General features: G+C 38.7%; 2 protein-coding genes across 3 annotated transcripts in view; both read left to right on the forward strand.

Moving 5' to 3' along the window:
- LOC121737678 (transcription-associated protein 1) overlaps nucleotides 1-8,655 on the forward strand; it is a 36,568-nt gene extending 27,913 nt beyond the window's left edge. For both annotated transcript variants that reach the window (XM_042129713.1, XM_042130500.1), the window contains exons 44-47: nucleotides 150-258; nucleotides 1,443-1,677; nucleotides 6,583-6,722; nucleotides 7,569-8,655. In XM_042129713.1, coding sequence (XP_041985647.1) covers nucleotides 150-258; nucleotides 1,443-1,677; nucleotides 6,583-6,722; nucleotides 7,569-7,853 — 769 coding nt within the window. In that variant the 3' untranslated portion in view covers nucleotides 7,854-8,655. The remainder of the gene's footprint in view (nucleotides 1-149; nucleotides 259-1,442; nucleotides 1,678-6,582; nucleotides 6,723-7,568) is intronic.
- A 4,045-nt stretch (nucleotides 8,656-12,700) lies between these two features.
- LOC121726819 (fibronectin type-III domain-containing protein 3a) overlaps nucleotides 12,701-17,397 on the forward strand; it is a 57,922-nt gene continuing 53,225 nt past the window's right edge. The window contains exon 1 of the mRNA XM_042114373.1: nucleotides 12,701-13,028. The gene's annotated coding sequence lies outside the window, so the exon portion shown is untranslated. The remainder of the gene's footprint in view (nucleotides 13,029-17,397) is intronic.

Below are 17,397 nucleotides of genomic sequence, written 5' to 3' on the forward strand. Positions count from 1 at the left end.
AAAATATTTGAAACTTTTTTGTAGCTTGTTTCTGTCTATGGTGTTATTAGCTGTTGTATTATCGTTTATGTTGCGATAAAGATCTTTTCTTCAAGAGTACAAGTGTCATTGTGAAATATTTATGAAAATGTATTATGAAACTATATCAGGGGTTTGGAGTACGACGCGCCGATAGCGCGGTACTACGAGCGGCTGGCGGCGGTGCAGGCGCGCGGCTCGCAGGCCTCGCATCAGGTGCTCAGGGACATATTGCGTGAGGTAGGTTGCAAGATTATCATTGATTTTAGCTTTTTTATTTCGTAGTTTTAAGAGTGATAAAGTAGAAAATTATTACTATGAATTGCCCCGCAGGCTTAGCATGGCCACAGTAGAAATGCGAAAGAATAGAAACGCTGACAGTTTTTACGGATAAACTGACAGATTTCCTTTGTTAATCCATTACTTTGTTTACTTTACGGTAAGCCCGGGCGCGCAGTAGCGGCCAGGTCGCGGCGGCCATCGAAAGTATGGTGTGGCCGCTTTTTCATACTAAGGTATGAAACCGGCATAGACTGCGCGCATCTCGATGGCCGCAGCGACCTGGCCGCTAGTGCGCGCCCAGGCTAAGAATAAACCTTTCTATGGTGGCCATGCTAAGCCTGCAGGTAGGTAGAGATTTTGCCACAAAACTGTTAGCGGTAACCCCAAACAGCTCTCATGATATTTAATTTTGTATTATGATTGTAAGCAATTCTACCGTATTATTTCTTAAAACACTCGTGTGGGTAATTTAATTTGCGTGACATTTTTCGTTATTCGTATTGCAAAGCTTACTCGCGATCTACGTTCCGTTAGGTTCTGAGAGTTCGGGGACTGGGGATTTTCATAGTCGAGTGCCGCCTCGCACTGACCCGCTTTTCAGTTTTCTATTCCTCGGAGCTTGCGCGTGGAGTGTGTGTGTAATACATACGTAACTCATATCTTATATATAAAATTCTCGTGTCGCAATGTTCGTTCCCGTACTCCTCCGAAACGGCTTGACCGATTCTCATGAAATTTTGTGAGCATATTGAGTAGGTCTGAGAATCGGGCATCGGCCAACATCTATTTTTCATATCAAACGTTTGCCGGAACAGCTAGTCTAATATATAAAATTCTCGTGTCACGGTGGGCGTAATTAAACTCTGAAACGGCTCGACCGATTTTCGTGAAACTTAGCGAGCATATCAGCTAAGGTTGAGAATCGGACATCTACTTTTTATATTGATAAGTGCATTTGTCGAATAAATAATAGTAAATTATTACAACTCGAGACTGACGGCGACCATTGTTTGTGCGACGGGATAGCGATGGACGTTGCCATGGTGCCATACTTATTTCAATAAAATAATATGGGCGAAATACTTTATATGACAAAACAACGTTTGCCGGGACAGCCAGTCTAACATATAAATCAATACCAGGTGCAAGCGAGCATGGTGGGCGTGGGCATGGTGAAGTCGTGGGCGCAGGGGGCGCTGGAGTCGCCGGCGGAGTACTGGACGTTCCGCAAGCTGGCCACGCTGCAGCTGGCGCTGGCGGGCGCGGCCGAGTACGCGCTGCATCTCACCCGCCTCGCGCCAGACCAGCTGTACGTGCATCGCGACTCCGGGCTCCTCAATGTGGCGTATTTCAAGTTCGACGTTGACGATACTACAGGTATGACGCACTTGTTGTTGCCGGTTCCACTCGATGACAGTAATGACGCGTTTGTCGTTTGCCGGTCTTTCCCGCTGGGGTTGTTCCTGAAGTGGTAGGCGTAGACGTAAACTTCAAATGTGTATGGAAAAAACCTATAGAATTTTAGTTTAGGACTCTGTATACTAGAGGACTTGAGACGATAAAAGAATTCCACTGAGAATGGTTCTCTCACTTAAAATTGTAGCTGTAAAGACGATTCTTGCACCACTTCTTAAAATCGCGTACCAAAAAAAGTCATAATATCGTATAGTTTAACCTATCAATCCCCAAGCGGCAGCCGGCTGCCGCATCACATGACAATTGAAAATCAATTGTGTCTGCGATACATACGATGGAGGTGTTAAATTCGATAATGCAATCGATTCTAAAATGGAATATAATATTATTATTAATTAATAGTCTATACCAGTTGTAAGTCGAAATAAAATACTCGATTCAACATTTTTAATGCTTTAGGTACCAGTTTAGCAATTAAGCGCGATATGTTGATATTTAAACGCTCCTGCGCGTTTATTAGCTCGTTTTATTAGCCCGCCCCGAGCAGGTTCTCGCTTCCTTCACAAAATAAAACCAATCCAAAGAAATACATAAATGCAGATATTTTCCTCTATACGGACTTTAAGGTTAACCAGTAACATTACAATGTATCATAAATTCCTGCCGCATGACATAATTTGCGAATACATAAACTTTAGAAAAGTCTAAATCAAGTGGTGACATTTGGAAAAATAGATAACCGTTCCTTAATGGGACTTGATTGGTGAGTATGTTATGCTCAAAGACCGAAAACGCTCAATAAGCGGAAAAATAGCTCACAACGCGTTGTGGTCACAGTGAATCAGCCACGACGCGAAATTCGCGTTGTGGCTCTAATGAAAACGGCCACGACGCGTTCTGGCAATCACAAAAAGACCATAACGCGTTCTGAACATTTATTCTTACTATATCGTCACTTGGTAACAAAACCAACGTTATAAATTTGAAAAGTTTTCAAGACAGACAAATTTTTCCGCTCACTGAGCGTTTTCGGTCTTTGAGCGTAACATATACATAGAAACAACCTCGAATAATAAAAACTAAGGATATATGTTACGGCTAATAGCCGAAGTGCGGCTACACCTAGTTTTACCCGGCTACAAATAGGTGCAGCCGGCCACATGCGGTTAAACTTAGGTGTATCCTACTTATCTTCGGTTACAACTAGGTTTAGCCTTCATTATAGCGGCTAGAACTAGGTATATCCTATTTATCATCGGCTAGAACTAGGTTTTCAGTTTGTTTTGAGATTCTAATTTTGCGTTTCCCGATTGATTCGATTACATGAAATAAATAAAAGACTCCCCCTGTCTTTTATTTATTTCATGTTTAAGTGTCATTTATTTTTTATTATTTGACAGGCAAATATCTTTTAACAAAAAAGGCGTTATTATAAGTAATTAAAACACAAAATGTTATAAACTAGATGTCCCGCGCGGCTTCGCCCGCGTAAATTAGGAATTTTACGGAAACCGTACATTTTCCCATAAAAAATAGCGTATGTCCCTACTCCCTTCACGTGGTCACTCTATATCTGTGACAAATATTGCCATAGAAAATTGCTCCAGTAGTTCGCGAGATAAACCCTTTCTAATATTTCCCCCGTTTTCCCCACATTTTCCTGAGTTTCTTCGGTCGTATTAGTCTTAGCGTGATGATCACACTAAGACTAATACGACCGAAGAAACTAGGCTATAGGTAGGCTATTTAATAATATAGCCTAGCTATAGCCTTATTCGATAAATGGGCTATCTAACACTGAAATAAGTTTTTAAATCGGACCTGTAGTTCCTGAGATTAGCGCGTTCAAGCAAACATACTCTTCAGGTTTATAATATTAAGTATAGATTTTTTTAAATTATCACTTGACAAACTCAAGTCTCGATCTAAAAGGCAATGAAAAGTACCAATAACAGGGTCATAATAGGCTCATAATCATGGGACGATGCATGGTATAATATGGTAGTGATGATGATGATGATGAATGTAATTTGCATAGTAGTATATGCTTTCCATTCTTAAAACAACGCCGAAACTCTCAAACTTGTGTCTATAATGAATCAGGAGTTCTCTCAGCACCTTCCGAACCACGGTATACCAGGTATATCTCGGTGCAAATCTTAGTTTTTGGTAGCATATGCTTAGAATACTTCTCACGAAACCGAAGTCACCACATGTTTCCCTATAAATTTTGAGGAGTTCCCTCGATTACTTATGGATCCTTCATCAGATCACCACTTTTGTTAATATAGTACCAAATAGGGATGATACCCTATATACCAAAAGAAAAAATTTGAAAATCGGTTAACAAACGGCGGAGTAATCGTTGAACATAAAAAAAACGAACATAAAACCTCCCCCATTTTGAAAGTCGGTTAAACTTGTAGCCTATGTGTTATTCTGATGTATAAGCTATATTATTGGAAAGTTTCATAAAAATCCGTTCAGTAGTTTTTGCGTGAAAGAGTAACAAACATCCATACATCCAACAAACTTTCGCCTTTATAATATTAGTAGGCGTAGGATCTTCTCTTTATAAACTAATAGAACTAGACATCTTTGGCGCAAAGATAAAAAAATAAACATAAAAAATAAAGTTTTACTTCATAAATATGAAAAAAATCAACTAAGTTTTTGTTCTCTTCTCTCATATTTTAAAACAAAATCTCAAAATAAAACCAAAATCCTTAACTCAACTGAAAAACCTAGTTCTAACCGATGATAAATAGGATACACCTAGTTCTAGCCGCTATAATGAAGGCTAAACCTAGTTGTAACCGAAGATAAGTAGGATACACCTAAGTTTAACCGCATGTGGCCGGCTGCACCTAGTTGTAGCCGGGTAAAACTAGGTGTAGCCGCACTTCGGCTATTAGCCGTAACATATACACTATAAGACATAATTATGACGATGATGGGTGGAAAAGAAAAGTGAGAGGAGTTTGCTGACAGCCGGCAATTTTTAAAACAAGATATTCGCCTACGCCGAATCCGCGATACTCAATCATAAAATATAAGGTTCGGACGTAGGAGTTTATACTTTATCTTGAAACCGTCTGTTTTGGAGGTTTTCGCCATTTTAATCCAGCTGCCGTCAGCCTTAAAAGTTAATTAGTGGCGAAATGTTGAAGCAAATTAGCTCCTAAACTAGTGAGTAGTAACCTTCACTAGTATAATAATAAAAATTTTCAATCAGTCATCAATCATCATCCTCTTACTTTTAAATACTTTGATAAAGACAACAGTAATCATAATGACGTATTTTCATTTTTACGCGCGTACAAGTTTTTATTGCATGATTTTTAATTGTTGTTGACTGTAAAACCTCGTATAGAATTGTACAAATAAATATGGTCGTACATCTCGAAAAACGATTAATTGAATACTTGCTCTATTAATCGTTTGTTACATATAAACTTTTCTTGATTGTGCAGTGTATCTACTTTAAACAAACAGTTTGCTACCAAAATACTACTGGTATAAAGCAAGAATTTTTTTTTGCAAAAATATCATGACGAATGTGCTTTAAAATATGCGAAATCTTATGACTACGGCTATTTTTCATTTGACAGCAGAGAATGCATAATATCGGCACAGAGAATGCACAATATCTGTCAAAAGGCTGTTGTACTGCTGTCTCAAAGCCCGTATTCACCAACGGAGTAGAACACTCGTCTCAAATGATGTAGCTTCTACGGTGTGTAACAAAAATAAGTGATAATACTTTAGGATGTGTACGTGTTCCTTGTAGAGAGTTCACTGTGAAAGTAGCAGCGCTGAAAGCCTAAATCTTTTTTTCACTTTTGTATGGGCAAGGGCCCGAGCGTCACGAGTTTTTCCCCATACAAAAGTAAAAAAAAATTTGGTCTTTCAGCGCTGATACTTTCACAGTGAACTCTCTACAAGGAACTCATACACACCCTAAAGTATTATCACTTATTTTTGTTACACCCTGTATAACGTATGTTTGTTAACTCTGTCGTAAAAGGCAGCCTCAGTTTCTACAAGATGTAGCAATACTAAGTGTATATTGTGTCCTTCATATAGAATTCACTGTGAAAGTATCAGCGCTGAAAGAGCAAAATTTCTCTTGTGATTTGTCGGGGCGTTTGAAAGTCGCCATATTGGCGCTGATAGCAGTAGTGAGAGTACTTGGAACTAATACTAGTGATGACAACCAATAACAATTAAGCGGCCATTTGCAAGTTACGTCAGATTTAGTTCTCTTCCCCCGCCTTGGGGGCGCTGATTCAGCTTCAAATAGGCACAAAAAGCAGGTGGGTGTCATAAGTCCAGCGTTCTTGTATATTGTATAATGAAGGTCAGTGCCCTAAAGTCATTATATCACCTAGTTTTGTTACATTCTCTATAACGTATGTTCGTTTAGGCGTTTTGCAGACGACGGGGCGGGGCGGGCTTTTTATCCGCGAAGCAATAAAGACCGTCTCTGCCCGTCGATGGCTGCGGCTGCCCTCGCCGCGTACACAAAGCACACGACGGGCCGAGGCAGTCAGTTCAGGACGTTCGTTCTAGTGGAGATAGAGAGAATAGAGCGAGCCGCCTAGCGCCGTCGTCTGCGTAACTGCAAGTAAACTGGTTTGTGTGATCCACGGCGAGCAACCGCGGACATTCCGCGCCGCCAGTGCCCGCCGGGCACCTGCGGCGCGGTCATTTTGCCCTCTGTGTGCGTTGATAATATAGGACTCCCTTTCTGCTATCGTTCGCGGCGAAATTGACCGGCCCGCCCCGCCCCGTCGTGTGCAAAGCGCCTTACTCTGTCGTAAGATAATTATATCCTCAACTTCTAAACGTTATCTGGTTTGTCAGGTGAGCTGGACGGCAACCGGCCGGTGCCGTTCCGTCTGACGCCGAACATCGCGGAGCTGGTGACCAACATTGGCGTTACCGGGCCCCTCACCGCCTCCATGATCGCCGTGGCCCGCTGTCTCGTCACACCCAACTTCAAGGTCAGTCAGATTTAATATGCAACATGAAAGTAGCTTCATTTCTTTAGATCCAGTCCGATGGCCTGATCTGAGTGCTTAATCAAAATTCATTTTCCGGTTTCGATAGGTTAAAATTAGGTTAGGTTAGTACTATCAAAACTGACCGCTATGAAACAATTTCAAAAAATTTAATGATTATCTTCGCAGCAATGTACTGCCAAAACAGGAGTTACTTAGTGTTTTAAAAATCGTTCTAATTCACTTTTTTTAAATTTCTATACTTACATCTTTTCTATTGATTTTAATTAAATGTTAAACCAACGTTTTGCTGTTTGATAGACTGCACTAAACAAGGAACGAAGTTGCCTTTACTACTTGGTCAAAAATTATGTAGACAAAATTTGGCAGTGCGGCCGTTTTGTCGCATACCAAACGAGTCAGATATTTTGAACAGGGGAAAACCTATAGTTTTCTATTACCTTATAGTATATGAGTCATTCGTTTTATTCCCAACTCGAAAAATGAAATTATTGCCACTTATGAAATTTATGAATATCGAAATTGAACAACCACAAATATAGTCATATTAATTAATTCATATTTAATAATTATTATAATATATCCATATTAGCCATTCTTTTACGTCATTATCAGTTACCCACAACATTATTGAAGCTTTTAGTATTAATATTATTCAATATATTATGATCTAAAGAATAATTTCTATGAATGTTTTACGCCCCATCCGCCTGGTCCCTGTAAAGTTATAAAAGAACTTGTGTGACGGTTATCAGTTATCACCACAGGTTATCACTTATCATACTTGATACTTTAATTTAGTTTATTCAGTGTCTACTCTATTAACAGATACAATCGATCCTTCGGACGATACTGCGCGACGAGATGGTGACTGGGTACCGGAAGCGGATAGAGGACAAGTCGGGGCTGGCCACCGCCGACACCAAGCCCATGGAGATGGACAACGAGACCATCATCAACATGGTCAACAAGGCCGTCACCGTCATCATGAACAGGCTCAACTCGCTCGCCCAGTTCGACGGCCCCGACTCCAAGGTGGCCACCCTGGTCACCGCCGCCAACAGCCACGACAACCTCTGCCGCATGGACCCCGCGTGGCACCCCTGGTTGTAAGCGACCTTAACCTGGTTGTAACTTTGGCTTTATGGTGGCAACCCTGACTGTACTATATATACTTGGTTATGACTTATGAAGACGTAACAACACTGATGATAATATGGTAAGCCCTGCTAAACGCCGTTACTCTGATTATCTTGCCGACTGGTATCTCTGGATATAACGTAGATAAAAGCAGAGGAAAACAAATGAAATCTAATGAGATGAAATGTTGTAACATGTAAGTTACGCACTTTATATTTCTATTAATGACACCCACTAACAGAATATGTTGGTATTGTCCTTTGGAAAACAATTACAGACCAATCACGTTGTTATTGTCCGTCGGCAATTGTTTTAATGTATGAAAACGACAGAAGATGTATAACGACTACATCTTAAAGGCATTAGGAAGGCATTTAAGAGGGTGGACTGGAGAAAATTTTCTATTGCGTAATCCCAACCGAATTCGCGTACTATACTAGATACTACTTATAAGAATAATATTATTGTGTTATGATTTGTTTACATGAGTGCGGTAAATACACACGAGCCGGGGTTGAAAATCGATATTTTATTTATATCGAGTCATTAATTCCTATAGAATCACCCGTGAATTACGTACATAATATTATCTCGATTATCCGAAATCCGTACTAGCGTAATCGTTGGTAGATTCTTGATGAAGTGTTTATATTTTAGTCTATGGACTATTGACTGAATGTGATTTGTTGTAAGCGTATTAGACGTACTTTTAGTTTGTAATTATGATAAGTGAACTTTTAGTGTCGAAGGGCGCTAATAAAATTTATGAATAATAGTTACGTTTTTTTATTCTACTACATGCCATCTACTGAATTCCCCCCATTTTTGTAATTTTTTTAAAACAGTTTGCAATTAAATATTACGTACTTATGGGAGTAATTTATACCAGTATAATATAAGAATTTAACGTTATATGCTTCGTTATCTGTTAACATTTTTGATATCATAATGAAAAATGACTAATTCTTTTGTTACAATTCTAATAGTCGTAGAACGCAGTTTATTATTTTAATAGCGTATAGTCGCCAGCCTATGCTGGTCGACTTTTTACAAAACGGACACACTTCCGCCCTCTAATTACGTTTCCAGCATACATATAACTATACCTACATATTCTTAACGCTATGAAATATTATATTTTTTGATTGGCGAATCATACAAATCAGCTATACGAACATTATTATTACGAGTATGTTGTTCATGTTAAGGGGGCGACTAACCCAAAATTTACGATTTTATAATTCATTTTTATGCTTGAAAATAAGCCCCGAATTGATTCATTTTCTAAAATTAGATACTACATTATATTTCCAAGAATTCGATCTGAGCAAAAACACGATATCTTAAAATTTTCTCGATAGAATTGAAATTTCTACGAATTTTTCATTTATTGCCATAACCGTGCATTGAACTAAGTTAATATTTTAACACATTGTATAAAATTCTATCATTGAGAAAACGACCTAGCGGATTTTTAAAATATTGTATATTTAAAATATTGTAGTTATTGAGAAAAAACTAATTTGGCGATGAATCCGCGTCGTCCTTTTTCACCTGGCATATGAAAGACGGGCGTGAGTGTGAAGAGAGAAGGACGATGTTTGATTTTTTGGGTTAGTAGTCATATTGCTCTTACCACTTTTATAATATCTGAATGTATCGCTCGTCTCATGCTAAGTCAAGCCTCAGCCGGTTATTTTCGTACGGACCTGTTTTGAATAAACACAAAAACAAAAGTTTTATTATAAAAGGTTATCCTTATAAGTGCATAGGAGTAATGAGTGAGATTTGCCGCGTGGTAACCGTGCCGACCTCAACAACAACCGACATTGAACTTGACCGAATAAGGTCATTCTAGTAATTTTGTGAATAATAAAGTCTTTACCTACTAACAATACGTAAAAGCATTTCTGATAACTCCTTTTATAAAGTAAACATTAGGCTTATTAATTAGCTAATGGTGTGTTTTACGACGTTTCGGAGTGCTTGTTTGCATGTTTTGGTTTACGATACTTTAACTATTCGCAACATCTTTTTAAAAAACAAAAAGCACAGTATTATATTATATAACTATAGATACAAATCATGATATTATAATTACTGCACTGTTTATTAAATGTAAAATTTATTATTCATAGATCCAGTCTCTTCTATTCTGACAAAAGATGCAGTTTTGAACTAACTAGTGCAAAATGATTGGGCAAATACAAAGGCGGTACAAGAATGGTAAAGGGTCTCCGTCGAACTCATATGTCGAAATACAGTATAGATATGAGAATGCTATTTAGGGCAGTTTGAAATAGAAGGCCACCCTTCTAGTTTATGCTTATCGTGGCACGACACGCCTAGATTGTCTGAACCCGTATTCTATACTTTTCTATTCCATGTTTTTAATAACTTATGTTTTTTTTTTACTATTTAAGCTGCGAATGTCTCTTTTACAATCAAAAATAGGATTAATTCGAATTTACAATAAATTAATTACAATTATGTACCTTTACAATATATTGTTGGTGGATAAGAGAGGTTATCAACTTTTTCTCGATGAAAAGAGTAGACGTAGATTAGGGAAGTCTATACTCTATTAAACACAAGATCCCGTTGTACTATTGGTAAATAGTCTGTGTCTTTATCTGACCGCGTGTTAAATATAGGTACTATCAGAGAAGTTGATTCCTATGCAAATCGGGGACCTAAGTAGTTTGGTTGCGTTACGTCAAACCCAGCTGACAGATCACAATTAACATTGAATTGACATATTCGACCAAATAACGTTGGTCTGTCAATTGCATGGGAATCAACTTCCTCGATGGTACATTAGGTCCACGGTTTTTGTGAGTGACTGTCTAGTAAATAGAGATCTACAGGAGAAAGTACCTAGTTGAAATGAAACGCGGTTAATTCGTCTCCTGCCTATCTCATCCGATCGCTAGATAGTAAAACCGATTTCATCGCGCCAACGACTAACAATGGGAAAGAAAGTTTCGTAATTGTAGGATAATACAGGGACGTGTCCATTCAGTCGGGCACGCAACGATCCCCTCGACGTGATTAACTTTTTTAAAATCCTGAGACTTTTTTTTTATACAATAGGTGTAACAAAACTGAGTGATAATACTTTACGGTGTGTATGAATCCGATATATTATAGAGTTCACTGTAAAAGTAGCAGCGTGTGATTTGTATTTTTTCCATACAAAAGTTTAAAAAAATACTCCGTCAGCGCTACTACTTTCACAGCGAACTCTATATAGGGGACCCATATAGACCTTAAAGTAAGACTTAATTTTATTACACCCTGTATACTTATTCATTTTTTAAAAACGTCAGCGTAAAAAAAGTGTCATTTTTTAAATATTATCCTATGTGGAGGTGTAAATAATGCGTTATTTGGTAGTGCTGGGTCGCAATAACTACATGCTCCTAACCAGAGTAGACAGAATTATAGAGTATGTCGACTTAGAACTGATGTTGAAATTTTTAAATTTGACGTATTATGACGAAAATCGTCGCTAGGGTTTTTAACTTGTTACCTACGAATTTAAAACTATGACATATTCGCTGGACGTGTTCCTCTTTGGTCGTATTGTTGCTTGTGTTTTGGCACATGCGATCAAAATTGTCAGAATCCAATTTTGAAATCTTTATTTTAAATATTTAAAAATAAATTATATCAGCCAGCGCGAGGCACATTCCGTTCATAATCCTAGTGAAACCCGACGAATTTGACAGATATTGAAACCTGTCCGTCTCTTTGCAGTCGTACTACTGGTCGTTATGTCTATTGTGTCCTAACTCTACATACAGAAACGTGGTTGGTGTCACGTATTCAAAATGTTTCCAACTTTTCACGATTGCTACCAAATACCAAATGTCATAGGCTTTAGCAGGTGTAATTGTAGACAGTAATTTTATTATGGTATAGTCATCAAAACAGATGAAAATTGCGAGCAACTTTCATTAATTGAAATTTGATAACTTTATGCGTTCACAAATACTTCGTTGGCAATAATTGCTATGGATTAAGAAACTTTTACCACAATAGACAGAAAAACTATGTACGCTTTAGATTCACGTTTACACCGTAGAATGTGCTAATTGAAAATCATACTCATGTAAATACCGCATGCCACTGTCAAGTGGCAATAATTGTGAATTGTTTAGGGGTTCGTTGACCTTTATAATATTAGTTTTGTCACGAAAACCCCGATAACGGTCTAGCGATGGTGATGATGAATATATGCTAATAATTATGACCAATTACATAAACTATTATTTGAATGCAAACCGTCATTCACTAGAAGTTCACCGTTACTTTTGAAAATGTAGAGAAGTCGCAGAAGCAACACAGAGTCGAAAATATAGCATTGTTTTAAATAGTTAATTTTAAATTAACAGTAATGATCAATATTGTAGTACCCACAATCTACATAATATTTAGTTTTATAAATGAGACAATTTTAATACATTTTCTCCTACTCATCGAAGAGGAGCGTTGGCAATGTAGATAAGCTGGAGGATAGGAGGCTCTACATTTTAGCTTTTTTATTTTTTGCTTTAATTTTGTATTTTTTTTGTGTTATCGTTAAATCACTTGATTTTGTAAAAAGGTAACTTACAAAGAAACTAATAGATTCTTTACAATATAAGACTATATTAAAATTATACCTATAATTGTAGTGGAAAAACGTAGTGTGGATGTAGGTTGGGTGGCTGGAGCTGGTGGCTGCGCGCCGCGGAGGTGCCGGCTCGGGAGTCGCCGGGCCGCGGCGGCGCGGAGCCCCGGCCCCCGCCCCGCGCGCGCCCGCCCGCGCCTCGCCGCGAGCGAGCGATTCAGTACGCTCCGTGGCGTCGTCTACGGCACCGGTACGTCGCGCGCCCCTGCCCGGCACCGACGGTGTCCGACCTCTGAATTCCGACCGCCTGTGACATTCGAAAACCCCGCCCCGTGCATTTTCTCGAGTTGCATTTCGATCAGTGCGAAGATTCCGCCGCCGGCGACCGACCCGAGGCCGAGCCGTCGACTCCTCCCGAGTTTATTTATGTTGTCGTTTTGGTGTGGTGAATATTTGTGCCGTCCGACGATAACCGGATTATCTGTGCGCTCGAGCTAGTGGATTCTCCCGTTCGGCGCCGGCTTTTCCTCGAGGTGAGTGAAATTTTCTTTTTGCGAGCTGTCTTTTATCCTCCGGAACGGCCGACCGCGACCGCTCCTCCTCGCGGCTACGTGGCGGTCCTCGCGGCTCCGGCACGATCTGGAACATCGATCGAGACCGCGAGATGGGTACGTCGATGAATCATATCAATGTGGCATCGGTGCTGGATCTCAGCCGTACGTCGGAATGTTCGCTCGTATCGCCGTGACGTCACTCGGTCCGGGACGGTCGGGAAAAATCGTCGCGCTCCCTGGCCGGGGAATCCCGGGCCGGTCGAACTCTTATAAGAATGCGATCGGCCCGAGATCATATGTGTCGGTTCCATATGGCCGCGGGTACTCGCAGGTTGACGACACGGAGGAGAGCGGGCCCGGGCGCGGGGCGTGCGCGGCCGGTCAAGCGACCGCATTCCATATGGGATGCCGGACTACACGCAATGTCAGCGCGACTAGGAGCCGCCGCCGCGCGCCTCCCGTCGCTCCCGCTGCACATTCGCAACGACGTGCGGAGGAATGTGCATCTCCAATTGGGAATATAATATTTTGTATTGGACGAAGTCTGCGCGGCGGTGGGCGGCGATTGACGTGCCGGCGCGAGTCTCGTGTCATGCAAGATGCCACCCACGTTATAATTTCATATAGCTATCACCACTGTAAACATATTGATACTCAAACTGTGTCATATTTGAGGCCCGGCTATCGTCAATTAATTGAGATACTCGCAGACCTGACCCACTTTGTTGTATTCGCGAACTTTATTCTAGTGGAGTTTGCTCTAGTGATTCTCCGTAGAGAGTCAACACCATCATATTGATAAGTATTTCTCTAGAATCGTTTATGGTGAAGTGACAAGAACTGATTATTTGGTGTTATTATTGTTTGATCATTTATAGGAGTTAGGAACTTAGGACTCTATAACCGCCGTACTCAGAGACATTTAATTATTATTAACCTTAAATTTAATGAAGAGTTTGACAGATATGTATGGGGCTTATGTCAAAATTTGGAATGAATTAATGTTCCACTCTGAGTGCCTTTATTTATATGCTAATTAATACTTATAAAACTACATAGTTTTAATAAATCGTAACTACGTGTAAAACTTTTACTAGTACATATTATCTTTATCAGTCATTAACCACTCTCTATTTTAATGAATAAACTACATATTAAAATATAAATAAACATATTTTGTTGTCTCAGTAACCTAATCTGGAAATATAACTTTTGCTGAAATTTAAATTAAGTGTACGATTTACGTGTAACTGAAAAAATGCAAATTAGGTTCATTTTTATGCAGGTATTTAAGCACTTTTGTTATTAATAAAAATACCCTTTTTTATGAGTAAAAATAAGTTCCTGTAGTATTTAACATATTGTATCGTTCGTTCACTTTAGCCGGTATATTTGTAATATGTAGTATAAAGTGGTTTGTTTATCAGTACTTTAAGACTTTGAGTAATACTGACTCTACACTTGAGTATCTTATTGTTTTTACCGCGACCGTCACGTAGGTAGGATAGTAGAAGTGGTATGATATATTGACAATGTTTTCTGTATTTTATTTACTAAGTTTAACTAAACTAAAATACAAAATACAACTTAACTTTAAAAAACATAATTTATTATGTACAATATTAATTTTAGAGTTTTGGTTCCTTAATATGTATTACTTATATAGTATTCAAAGTTAAAACTTAAAATATTTATAAGCGCCATAAGTTTTAAACTAAATTCTACTTAAAGTTTTAGTAGGTACTTAATTACTTACCTCGTCATTTTCTATAGCCAAGCTACTTACCCTTACGTTGTATTGGCACCTCGTTATTTTCTTATTTACTATAAGAGCCCTTAATTTTAAACTAAATACTACGACTTATACATTTATAAGGGTCGCTGTAGCCCTGACGTCACTGCGACCCATGATCTATTGTGACTCCTTCGCACTAGAGTATCGTCCCCAACCCAATACTGCTCATAAATGTTCTAGTCTAAATAGTAAATGGCTTTTCGCTCTTAATTATTTTGGGTCTTTTAAAAAATTGTATGTAAGTATCCAGGAATAATATTTTTACAAATTCAAATCTAGTCTCTGCCCACAACGCCTAAGACTTCTTTTTTTTTGTATAACCCTAAATAGTAAATTCCATAATGCGTATCGCGGTATCACAATTACAAAACATGTAACAAACACGCTGTTCATCTGGCCGATAGTTGCCGTACGACCGGAGATAATGCGTGCTATATTTCGAACCGTTTCGTCACATCTTCCGCATTGTGCCCTACTGCCATTATGTAAAGTGGCCCCTTCTACGTGTTTATTTAATGCCCAGACGAATCTTGACTCCTTACAAATTGTAGCTCTTGGTATAAACTGTAGAGGTGCTTCTTATTGTTAGCGTAGAGAATGTAGAGACTTAAAGTAGAGAAGTTTTTCTGAGTATTATGTATTTATTAAACTGTAAACAGTAAGGTTGAGCAATAGTCGGATTATCAGTAGACATCGGATTATATGCACGATTACACAATAAATTGCCAATTTTCAATTTTGCCGAACGAAGTAGAGCTAACCCCTCTATTTCAAGATTTTTAAAACCTTTATCCATCCTTTATCATTTAAAGTTGGTGTTCACAATAATATTATGGTTATTATTAGGTCCTTACTCCTTACATATCTTATATCTTTAAACGAGCAATTCTTGTATATATATATATAAACAAACAGTCATTCATTTGTTTTTTTCTTGATTATTTTTTCTTTGGAGTCGTTTATGTCGCACATAAAATGGAAAAATTGAAATATTGCTTTATTTCCGAATATAAGTTCTACCGTGGCACGAGTGCTATATGTAGTACAGAAACAGCTCGAAGAATTAGCAATGTGTATGGCGCTGGTGTCGCAAACGAAAACATGGTACTGTTTTGGTTCTAACGATTTCGTTTTGGCGACCTTCAGAACAAGCCCCGTGGACGACCCGAGACCAAAATGAATAATGAAGAATTACAGGCTATTGTGAAAGCGGATCCATCGCAAACCACTTCAGAATTAGCAGCAGGCTTCGGTGTACCTAAGTGTTAAAACTGCTTTACCTTTAATCTACTTGAAGTAAATTGGGAAGATAAAAAAACTTGATAGGAGGGTACCTCATGAATTGAGTGAAGCAAACCAGAAAACACGCGTCGACTGCTGCGTTACATTGCTCTACCGACACAATAATGAAGGGATTTTAAATCGGATCATTACTTGTGATGCAAAATGGATCCTTTAATTACCATAATTGGAAGCGTTCGTCGCAATGGCTGTCCCTTGGAGAATCAGCCAAATCCTGCCCTAAGCGAAAATTGACTCAGAAAAAGTTACTTGTGAGTTTTCGGTGGACTAGTGCCGGTGTCGTTCACTACAGCTTTCTAAAGATATCTATTGTCAGCAACTGCAAACCATGATGGAAGAACTAGCTGCTAAACAACCAAGGCTGGTCAATCGCTCTAGGCCACTGCTGCTTCAGGACAGCGCTAGACCACACATTGCACAACAGACGGCCGCAAAACTGGAGGAGCTGCAATTGGAATGTCTGCGACATCCGCCGCACTCCCCGGACCTTGCTCCAACATATTACCATTTTTTTTCGGAATTTTGATAATTTCCTACAAGGAAAAAAATTCAACTCTGATGTGGCAGTCCAAATCGCATTCAAAGAATTTATTGACTCTCGTCCCTCCGTTTTTTTTAGTAAAAGGATTTAGGGAAGGAAAGGGAAAGGAGAGTGAGGGAACAAACTACCCTTAAGAGCTCATCTGACTCTAAAAATCAAACATCGTCCTTCTCTCTTCACACCCACGCCCGTCTTTCATATGCCAGGTGAAAAAGGACGGCGCGGAATCATCGCCGAGTTAGTTTTACTTGAATAAAAGACGAATTATAATGATTATGAAAAAATTATTTTGAGCAAATTTTGGTTTTATCAATACTTACCTTTTTAGATTTTAAAAAATATTAAAGAAAAGACAGCAAACTTCGAAGATCCAAGCAAAAATGTGTCTAAAACAGGTTTTTTTGTAAAAAAGAAACTATCGAGCATTTTTTGAGTAATCGTGTTTTCGTCTTGAGCATTTAGTCTTTATGAACTGAAGTTACTTGTGTCAAAAAATCAGTTTTCTAGACCTTACAGATTTTGAGATCTAGGTTAAAGTATGTAGTCAAGTTAGGGTCATATGGGCTCTTAAGATGGCATAAATGCATCGATAACAATGGTACATACTTTGATTAATTAAATATTATATTATACAAAAAAATCGACTTTATATTCCTCCTATACAAAACGCCAATTTCATATTATTTAAGGACCTCATATTAAAGCTTTCA

This window comes from Aricia agestis, chromosome 1 (genome assembly GCF_905147365.1).
Source record: "Aricia agestis chromosome 1, ilAriAges1.1, whole genome shotgun sequence".
Classification (NCBI taxonomy): Eukaryota; Metazoa; Arthropoda; class Insecta; order Lepidoptera; family Lycaenidae; genus Aricia; species Aricia agestis.